The sequence below is a fragment of the Arachis stenosperma genome, chromosome 10 (assembly GCF_014773155.1).
Source record: "Arachis stenosperma cultivar V10309 chromosome 10, arast.V10309.gnm1.PFL2, whole genome shotgun sequence".
Lineage (NCBI taxonomy): Eukaryota > Viridiplantae > Streptophyta > Magnoliopsida > Fabales > Fabaceae > Arachis > Arachis stenosperma.
The window spans coordinates 124594849-124606429 of NC_080386.1; the positions used below are offsets into that span (position 1 = coordinate 124594849).

The 11581-nt window shown below is 36.0% G+C and overlaps 1 protein-coding gene across 1 annotated transcript; it reads right to left on the minus strand.

The window, feature by feature from the left end:
• Window positions 1–447: 447 nt before the first annotated feature.
• On the minus strand, window positions 448–7025 carry LOC130957635 (uncharacterized). The gene is made up of 3 exons (XM_057884486.1): window positions 6122–7025; window positions 5391–6037; window positions 448–735 (listed from the first exon to the last, which is right to left on the minus strand). Exons 1-3 carry the CDS (start codon window positions 7023–7025, stop codon window positions 448–450), a joined length of 1839 nt encoding a protein of 612 aa, XP_057740469.1.
• Between the last annotated feature and the right edge of the window lie 4556 nt (window positions 7026–11581).

Below are 11581 nucleotides of genomic sequence, written 5' to 3' on the forward strand. Positions count from 1 at the left end.
TGCCACACTTAAAAAGCGTGGCCATATCAAGAAACCGGCACGCTTAAAAAGCGTGACTAGTTTGTGTTTCAATTGTCCATGGGCACCCTAAAAAAAACGTACCCATAGTTCCCTCCCCCCAAAATTTAGTTTCCCACACTTAGCTTTTTTTTCGTTAGTTTACCCTGAAACAACATCACATTAGTTCATCACATACATTACCCTCAATCAAAAGTAACCCACTCAGAAAAGAAAACCCTAAAGCTAAGTAACCCGCCGTCCTCCAACAAATCTCCATGGCCGTTCATCGTTCATCGCTCATCGCCTTCGTCTTCATCCTCAATCACATCTCCGTGACCTTCTCAGCCATGCCTTAGTTACCCGCGCCGTTCTCAGCCATCCGTGACCGAAAATCGTTGATCGCCTTCATCGCACCATGACCGTTGATCACCTTCATCGCCGTCATCCTCATCTGTAAGCGAATGACCGTCGCACCCATGCCGTTCGTGTAACCCTCGCACCCGACCGTCGAACCCTATTGATGTTTCTCAACCATCGCCATTCAACGCAAACCCTCGAGTTGGCCCTCTGTCTCTGTGTCACCATCAACGCAACCCTCGTTGGCCCTCCCTCAACGCAGCGGTCTCTGTCTCTCGCAAACCCTGGTAAGTCTTTCTTCCCATTTTGGACCGCTGTCTCCATGCTCCTCTGTGTTCTCTGTCTGTGTTCTGTGTTCTCTGGCAAACCCTGGTAACCCTGGTTTGCAAAAAAAGAACACAACATTTGTATCTTTGCTGTTTGAGCACTCAGTTTTGATTCACGTTCCTTTAAAATTAGTGTTTCTTATCTTTTAAATTTCTGTCTCTATTTTCTTGTACTATGAGTGGTGCTGTTGCTTTATTTTTTTGAGAAGTTCTGAAAAAATTTTGTTTCTTTTCTTTATTGAATATGAACTTTTGATTGTTACCGTTAGTCTTGAGTCTGAGATTTTTATGCAGTATTGCCCCCAAATGGTGTCACCTTAATTATTGAAGATGGTGCCATTTCTGTTTTTGGTAATATGAATGTAGTTGTTATGTGTATGAAATTCTATAAGTGTTTGTTGGTGTTTGTTGACGATGACTCGACTTCTTATGATTGTTGCAGTTGTTTTAATATCACAACTAGAAAATGTTGTGTTCTTCTTCTAAATACTATTTTAACCGATTTGTGTTTTTGTTTTTCTAAAATTGTTCTAGGATCAAGTACTTCCTGCGGACCTGAAGGAGAAGTTTCTCTGGTCTTTTAGGAACTCATTACAGGTATTCCTCCCCCTTTCTCTCTCTCTCTATCTCTCACACACAAACACACTCACTCTCTGTTTACTGACTACATGTATTTTGTTTTCAATATAGTGAGAAAATGAGTCTCTTTCTGAAAAGCAAAAGCCCAAACCAATTTCTGGAGTAACTATTTTGATATAGCATTATGTTTACGTTAAAGCTTTTTAACATTGCAGCAGTGTGGTTAAGTAGAAGCATTTTGGTTCAGTATGAAAATGAGTCTCTTTCTGAAAAGCAAAAGCCCAAACCAATTTCTGGAGTAACTATTTTGATATAGCATTATGTTACGTTAAAGCTTTTTAATTGCAGCAGTGGTTAAGTAGAAGCATTTTGGTTCAGTATACTCTAGCTCTTAAAATCTTTCCTCTGTAAATATTGGGAACTTAATCTTGTAGTATCACAGATTTCTTGTTGTGAGAGAATTGACATTTCTCAATAGGTATTTCAAACACTTTCCCAGATCTCTGAAAGCAGTTGCAATAGCTGGCTGCGTTACTTTTAGAAACCAAGAACTTTGTAACTAGAGTCTATACTTTGAACAGGCTAGGTTTGTGGAGAAAAGCAGTCCTTTATACTGGGCTGGTGTGTGCTTAGAGTTTTAAATACTCTTTTGGCCCTAGAATCTCTAATCATTACTCCTCTGTAAATAAGTAAGCTTTGACTAAAACACATTTGAAAATGGTTCAGACTGAATTTATATTTGAATATTTTCTTTTCCTAACTCAATTAATTCTTAGCACACTATTAGGTGTTGTAATAGGGGGTATAAGTGGAAAAGGATATAATGGTGCATTCCTGTTTTATACCCACCATTTCTTGTTTCCCGATATTCTCTTTCTCCTTTTGTTGTTGTCTTGTGTGTGTGCGCGTTTTCTTCTTATTCTTCTTATTATTCTGTTTTATTTTATTATTGGGACGGCTGTGCCATAGTTTAGCTTCAGCTAGTGATTTCCATTGATCACCTTGTGCTTTAAATTAGATTTTCCATTTTACCACAAGCTTCTGCATATCTTTTTCTAAGTATCTTGACATGCTTCTTTTCCAGGTTTGTTGCATCAGCCCATAAATTGGTGTGGAAGTTCCATTAGTAAATGATTTAGGATATACAAAGGAGATATGTGCGCTGCCTATAGGTATTTATCCATTTCCAATCATTTACTCACCTTACTTTTCCAGTACATAATGTTTTAGAGAATGTTTCAGATGGTGCACTTTTGATCCTTTTTTTGAATTAGTATCGGTCTTTTACAACCTTTATGTTTGCAGATATCAGAAGTGGTAAATAGTATGAAGGACTTGATAGATTACAGCAGAGAGACAGGGACTGGACCCATGGGTAAGCTATATGCATTTTACTAGTTCATTGCTCTCTTGTATGTGCAGATATTGATGTATCAATCAAATTATACCATTGAGAATCTTAGTGCATTTACATCATATTCCTCCTTTTAAATAAGTTTAAAGTTGTTTTAATGCCACGAATTGCAAAAAAGGTGCGCACATCAAATGGAATCAATTATAGCATAGTTATTAATAAAATTAAATTATATTTATATTAATAAAATTACTGTTATTTATCCCTATTTATAGCTTCCTGAAAGTGCAAATTCTGTTAAAATGGATATTGAAGACTTTCTCGGCTATCTATCATCTCAGTTATTTAGTATCTTAGCTTTTTCTATTTGATGGAAAATAATATGCTTCTCCTTCAAGGATTTTTTTTTCTTCAAGAACATTTTCAGGCTTGTTTCTTATATATTGTTGTTTATCTTGTTAAATAATAAGCAAGCTCAGATATACTGTTTATGTTTGTAGTTTCAGAATATCTAATTGTTCTGAATTTTATATTTTAGTTGCCCCTACTGCATAAAGATCTTTTTGCATCTGGATTACGCAAGAGATCCAGCGTTCTTCTGTACGATCCTCTTGGAACTGGCAGAGTAAGTTGCTGAGTACCTATTAATGACATATTCAACCTGCCTTTTATTGTTTTTCCCCTTACTGAAGTTTTCTGACTCCATTCTGTTTTCAATTATTTTTATTGCATTTCAGACATATTAGCAAAAGTTGTTGCTACTGAATGTGTTAACTTGATATTGGGATAATAACAAGTTCAAATGGAAGATGCTTGGTCAGATGTGAGCATCAGGAATGTAACTAAGGATCTTTTTACAATTTGGGAAAAGAAAGTAAGTTAAATATGTTGATAGTTTTCTGGTGTTTGAAGTATTTTCTTTTTGAAGTTTTGTTGTTTAGAAATGTTACAATTTATGTTGCTGGCTGAATTGAGAATTGAGAATTGTTGATTATTGTTGATTGAGAATTTATGTTGCTGGCTGAATTGAGAATAGTGAATTGAGAATTGTTGATTATTGTTGATTGAGAATTATGTTGCTGGCTGAATTGAGAATGAATTGTTGATTATGTTGATTGAGAATTTATGTTGCTGGCTGAATTGAGAATTCAGAATTGAGAATTGAGAATTGTTGATTATTGTTGATTGAGAATTTATGTTGCTGGCTGAATTGAGAATTGAGAATTGAGAATTATTGATTTTTGTTGATTGAGAATTTATACTGGCTGAATTGAGAATTGAGAACTATTGATTCTTGTTGATTGAGAATTTATGTTGCTGGCTGAGGTAGTGTAGCATTAACTAGGTAAAAGGAATATGAATTTTAGTTACAGATGGGTTGCTTACCATTCAGCTAAACCAATTGCATGATAATGATGCACTTGTGAATTGTAGCATTCCTTTTAGTTTTTAATTACTTGTTAACTGCGAGTCAACTTTTTAATTCCTTTTAGTCAAAATTATAGCATTCCTTTTTACTCATGTAAATGCTTGTTCCTCTGCCCCAATAATTTGAAACTTGTGTAAACAGCTCCTTGAAACTTGTGTAAACAGCTCCTTTTGTGACCATGTATAGGGGACTATTTGCTTTTGTGTTTGATATGTGTTTTTTGTTCTAATGGCTGAATATGATTGTGGGACCTAATTAAAGTTGCTTTGCCATTTCATGTTTAATCAATTTGGATTTGGAATTGGATTTGTTGGACTTAATTGAAGTCGCTTTTATAACATGTACTAACACAAGATTATTTGAAATTCTGCAGGGCAGTGATAAAAACAATGGACTCATAATGGATGATCACACTACTCATGAAATTTCATATTTTGTAACTAAGTATATAAAGAAGTAGATATGTGACATTTGTTGGAATGGCAATTCTATTTACTTGTTATGACTTTATTTTTTGGTACTTTGTCATCAAAACCCTTTATGGTGACAATTTTATATGTATGTCTTTTTATGGGAAAATATATAATTTTATTTTGGTCTATAATTTTAAAATTATATATGAATTTTGCAAGAAATATTAGGAAGATAAATAAAAATTCTGACCAAACTTATGGGCACGCTTTAAAAGGGTGGCTATTTCTTAATTTTTAGCTCAACAAGCAACTTAATAAGCGTGGCCAAACCTGGCAACCGGCACGCTTAAAAGCGTACCCATATCCTCATCTATGGCACGTTTTTTGACCGTACCCATATCTTCATACGTTTATCCTGTTGGCACGTTTAAAAAGTGTAGCCATATCTTCCGCTATCGGTACGCTTTTAAAGAGTACCCAAAGCACACATACTGGCACGTTTTAAAAGCGTGGCGATACGTGCATTTTTCGGTACGCTTTATAAGCGTACCTATAGGTTAAGACCTATGGCCATGCTTTTAAGCGTGGCAAGAAAAGAAAGCGTGCCGACAAAAAAAGCGTGCCAATAGATCTACAAAAGCGTGGCGATAGAGCAACCGGCACGCTGGCAGATGTGACCCTTTGAAAAGCGTGCCGATAGCTCAAAAAGCGTGGCGAAAAGCTATCGGTACGCTTTTTTGCACTTTTCGGCACGCTTTTAAAGCGTGGCAAAAGGCTTATTTTCTTGTAGTGAATATAACTTCTTTTATGAAAGCCTCCCAACTTGATTCTCTCATTCTTTGAATTAAAGTCTTGGTAGTAGAAATCAGAGTTAAAGTATTCAATATGTCTTGATTTTTTCGTTGTAAAGCTTGACAAAGATCATGACTAACTTCCAAAATATTTCTCATCAAATGCAAAACAAAGACAAATTCAAAGGATGTGATAGCATCATAAGTAGCACTAGCATCACCACGAGTGGAGAAATTATCTTCTTCGGTGCTTTTTTCAAAAACTTCACAAATAGCATCAAACATGCATAGCAAGCTATGTACAGAAGTCAAATGAGACCCCCATCTAGTATCTCCAGCTCTTTGCAAAGTACCAATTTGATTAAGTCCACTACCTATCACAAATTTATCATTGGCAATTAAGTTTGCAACATTATTTGCTTGAGCAACCCTTAACTGATCATGACGTTTAGGAGAAACAGTCACAACATTCACAACTAGTGTAAGTTTTGAAAAGAATTGATGAACATAGCAAATTTCTTTGGCTGCAGAAACAAGTGCTAATTGTAATCGATGAGAAAGACAATGAATGTAGTAAGCAAAAGGGCAATCTTTCAAAAATAGAGCTTGCAATCCATTCCATTCACCACGTATATTACTAGCTCCATCATACCCTTGTCCCCTAAGATTTTGAACATCAAGATTATGACGAGAAAGAACTGAAGAAATTTTTGTTTTCAATGTCAAAGAACACGTATTAGAAACATATATAAGATCAAAACATCTTTCTTGAACACAACCGTGCTTGTCTATAAATCTCAAAACCACAAACATTTATTCTCGCTTTGACTTATCTCTTGCTTAATCAATAATTATACAAAATTTAGAATCACCAATTTCTTCTCGAATTGTTGTACGCACTTTTCTAGAAAGGATATGCAACATATCTTTTTGAACACTGGGAGATATATATTGAGCATTTCCAGGAGCATTTTCAAGGACAACATTATTAACATTCTGATTACAGGAATCTGAAAGCTTAATTAACTCAATAAAATTTTCCCTACTCAAAGATCCAGGACTTTCATCATCGCCTCTAAATGCACATGCTTGAAATGCAAGCCATCGAATAGCATCAATAGATATCTTCAACCTTAAGCGGTTATTTGCAATAGTTTCATCATTATGCTTATCAAGAACTTTGTCTATATGCTTAGATTGAGCCATTAAATCATCACAAGATTTCACACATAAATTATGGGGAGAATTAGGAATAGAACCCTCGTGACATACAAATGCACAATTCACTCCGTTGTTTACTTTCTTCCAATTACTAAATCCTAACTCTGAAAATATATTTTTTCCATCATTGCGAGCACCATAATGTTTACCAAACAAGTAGCAAGGCAAACAATAAGCAGCATCTTTTTCTGGTGAATATTCTAACCAACTTGAAAATTTCTTAAACCAAGAAGATTGAAAATATCGACGGTGATTGTTATTACCAGAAGTTGGATAGCTAATATTTGTTGGTTGGTATGGCCCAGCTATTATGTATGCTCTACGAATCCTATCACGTTCATTGACATTATACTGCCAAATTGGACGTTGCTTTCCTGGATCCTTTTCTAGTAAAGAGATATCAACATCTCTTTCTAATCTTGGAACTTTGGCTTTATGTTGATGTGTATTTTGAGTAAGATTAGAAAGTTCACTTACTTGAACTTCTTGTGAAACAAGATTAGAGGGTTGACTTGTTTGAACTCCAACATCAATTTTTCTCTTAAAAAGTTGCATCAATTTTACTTTGCTTTCTCATCATAAAATATTCTAGTTTCCTTTTACCTGAAAAAAAATTTAAATAATTATATACTCACATGAATAAACAAAGTCTAAATATTTTTTATTAATTAAACATTAATAACAATATTTTTTACTAAGTCACTATCAATTTCACTAAAAATAAAAAATAAAAAAAGACAGAGAATAAATCTTAAAAATGAATAAGCTATTTATCTACAATCTATGTGAACACAAAAAAGATAAAATTATATTATTTTATAGTAAAAAAATATTATTTGTTAATTAAGAATTTTTTACAATTATATAAAAAAATAAAAAGTAGAATGAGTAGAGTTGTGAATACCTTTGCAGCTTTGCTATGATTGAAGAATGAAGACTATGACAATTGACAGGGAAGTGAGGCTGTGAGGGCGTGCTCCAAGAGAAGACCGAATTGGCTATGGTTGATGGCTCCAAGCCTCCAAAAGACCAAGAGAAGACCGAAATGGCTATGGGCTATGACTGATGGCTCCAAGCCTCGAAGAGAAGACTGAACGTTTCAATGTCAAAAAGAACACAAACATAAAAGAAAGAGAATGTAAACATGTAGTGTTTATTATTTAGGAATTTAAAAAAATTTAAAAACCATTATATTTTATTTGGGTTGGGCTTTTTAGTTTATACTACTATTTTTTTTAAAAGATGGGGGCCAGGCGTCTACTCCCCCCCCCCCCATGTATCCGTCCCTGATTGTTGGATATGTATTGCTAGAAAGTTAGAAACCAAAGGACTTAGCAAATAGTTGTGTAAGTATAAAAAAAATATTCATAAAACCAGAGGCAGAGTCTTGGGGAAGGGGCAATAGCCGGCTTTTTTATATAAATAAAATAAAATGATTATTTCTTTAAATATGCATAAAAAAGTTTGTTACCAAAATGCGCAGGACTATTTTACTATTGGTGCCCGCAAAATGAAATTGCATATCATTTTAACCATGGCACTTGCGAATTGGAGAGTGGAATGGGCATTTGGGACCTGCCCACTGATGTCCGCAAAATGGAGCGCTTGGAAAATGGAGCTGGTGGCCATTTTTTTGCTGTCGCATGCGAAATGGCCCACACCTATTGCAGCGCCTGCGAATTAGAGACCATATCTGTAGTGGCACCTGCGAAATGCCATTCCCGGTCTAGGTGAAACAGTGATGCAAAATTTGAAGCAGCACTTTATGTATATATACGGGGTGGAGGAGACCATATCAACGCAGAAAGAAAGAAGGGATATTAAAAAATTTCTAGTGACATATCTACAATTGCCAAAACAGTAATCCAATGGTCATGTAAATTCAATGTCAATGTGTATATGATAGATTGGGCGAAAAAAAAAACATGTTTGCATTTGGAAAGCCACGCATAGTAAGAAATTTTGAGGACAGTTTATGTATTTAAATAAACTCTCATTACAAAAAAAACATTGAGTACCGATGGATTTATGGATAGTTTTCATGTGAAATTCGTCAGGTTAAATAGTTATCAGCGAATTTTTGATTCTGACGGTAAATTCGTCGAGAATAATTAGAGGAAAAACGGAAAAAATAAGCACGAAATGTATCGTGGGATTTACCAACGGAAAAATCTGCCGGTAAACCCATTTTAGTGGAACGCTGCGTTTTGGTGGCCGCAATGTTTTACCGTCGGATTTATCTGCCGGTAAATTCGACGATAACAAGCCCTAAAATTGAAAGCGTGAACCCTCTTCCTCTTTATTTTGCAATCTCCTTTCTCTAGCCTATCTTCTACCTCTCTCTCTCTAACCCTCTTCTCTCCTCGCTGCTCCGTCAGCCCTGCAGCAACTGGCCCTTCTTGTCGCCGCCTCCTCTCCCCCTACCGAAACCATCTCGTTCCCTCCTCCTCTCCTCTCTCTCTCTCTCTCTCTCTCTCTCTCTCTCTCTCTCTCTCTCTCTCTCTCTCTCTCTCTCTCTTTCTGTTCGTGTGTGCCACCGTCCAGCACCGCCACTGCATCTCCCTTCCTTGAGTTCTTCTTCCTCTGTTCACTCCTCAAGTTTTATGGTCACTTTTTTTTTATTTAAGTTAATTTAGAATTTAGTTATATATTAATTTAGGATTTAAGATTTGATTATTATATGCTAATTTAGTATTTAGGGTTAAGTTAATTGTCAATTTAGGGTTTAGTTATATATTAATTTAGGATTTAATTATTTTATGCTAATTTAAGATTCAGGGTTATGCTAATTTAGGATTTAGGTTTAAGGTAATTGTTAATTTAGGATTTAGAATTTGATTATTATATGCTAATTTAGGATTTAGAGTTAAGTTAATTGTTAATATAAGATTTAGTTATATGTTAATTTAGAATTTGGTTATCATATGCTATTTTAGTATTTAGGGTTAAGTTAATTGTTAATTTAGGATTTAGTTATATGTTAACTTAGAATTTAAGATTTGGTTATCATATGCTACTTTAGGATTTAGGAGTAAGTTAAGCTTGATATCAATAATTAGGATGCACTTTCAAGTAAAGTTACATGAGCATTAATCGAACTTCAAATTTAGCACTATGGTTCCAAATAGAGATAGTACATGTATATGCTAAGTAAAAGTGTGTGCTATACTATATACTCTTATTCATATGTAATAACTTCTATGAATTAATGAGAGTGTTGCCTTTTCAATGTATAAACAAGTTAATATATTCTGATGGATATGTTGTGAATTTAATTGAGTTTTATTGAGTGATGTTGTGGATTGAGGTCGGTTGGATTTGTGGGAAACGTAAAGGTGGATACATCTCTAATTTTAGGGGAGATTATGTCAAATTTTTTTTTGAAATAATGTAAATGTTGAAGGATTTGTGTAGTATATATGCTAAATAGTGTTAATAATATATTCTCTTTGGAAATATGACGACAGCTAGCAGAAGTAGATTGAGCGAGTTTCGTGGTCGTGGTAGAGGGAGGGTTTCCACCGAATCTCCAGGGATTGCTCAGTCATCGCCCTCTACCCCGACTACCCCATCGACCCCTGTAATGTCACATACGAGTCCAGCGGATTAGCAGTTTATCATGGTCCTAAACTACATGCCTCCTTCTACTACGCCCTCTACAGATCTAGTGACAGAATCGGCAGTGGGTGATTCGTCTAATGCATCCCAGCAGGATGTCCCTCTACCACTGCCCATCATACGGGTTCAGATTTGGCCTGATGGCATGAAGGCATGTGTTATTAATATTTAATGTATTTTATGCGGATAAAGTTTATGTATTTTTATGTGTTTGTTAATCTTAAGTTTTTTCCTTGATAGATTTGTACCGAACAACAATGCATGTACGTAGGAGATCTCTGAGATAATTAAGTCAATGTATGACCACCTGTAGCCGAGCTACACAAAGATCCCTGTTGAGACCAGAGAGCGATGGTTTTAAAAGTGGGCGGTAAGAACCCAGTGTTGTTGAATTAACTGTATTTGAACTGTATTTTATTTCGACTAACTAATGTTGTTAAATCATTTGTGCAGTTAAAATTCATTCGGGATACGGAACATAATCTCATATTCAAGAAGATCTACGACAATCAGACAACTAAATGACTTTAGCAGATGATGAGCGACGTTCGTCAGGGGCGCGTCCACCTAATGACCTGGATCTGTCCATCTATCAAGAAGGAATTAGAGGTCCATTTTAGAACTGATGAAGGGTTCAAGCGTCAACGTCTTACGAACGTCGCTAAGAAGGCTTTGCCGATATCATCGAAGTATACGGGTGGGTCGACCACCTTCATGAAGACGAAGTGCAGGTTGATAAGTAATTCACTATGTTTTTTAATTATTACTTGAATTAGTTGTTTCTTGATTTATTTAATTAGTTGATTTCAATGCATGTCGTCTATGTTGATAGATCGTGAGGTGACACTGGCAGAGACCTTCACGTATACCGATACTTTGAAGGTCAATAAGGAGACATTTGCTGGTGAGCGGTCTGCAGATCATTATGTGAGTTTCAATTAATTCTAAGTTTAAAATTTATTCAGTTTAAAGTCAATTAACTTTTATCCTAATCACAACGTGTGTTACACAGGAGGACTACACGCAGAGATTGGAGGTCGCGACCCATCAATCTCAGCTGCCTAGTGGAAACGACAACCCCATCTCTGATATCTCAGTGGTAGATCCTGAGAGGGTTTGGTGTGAGACCGCCTCTGAGCCCCACAAGAGTTGCGTCTTCAGGTGGGGTCATTTTTTGCCAGTGGCCTTCACACTTCTGCATTGGCGGCTTCATCTGCGTCTGCCTCTGCCACCAGCCTTGCTGATCCCGCAAAAATTGTCGACTTGAGGGAGGAGGTGCAGAAGCTCACATAGGAGCTTCATCAACAAGCTCAATAGTCTGAGCAGAGGTATAACGAGTTTCTTGCACGCATGGGAGACACCGCAGCCATCAACTCAGCAGATGACAGAGAAACTGGAGCGGCTAGAGCATTTGCGGGAGCAAATGAAGGTGTACAATGAATAGATCCACACAGAGGCAGCGACGCTACTGGTAGGGCACGACATCAGCACCT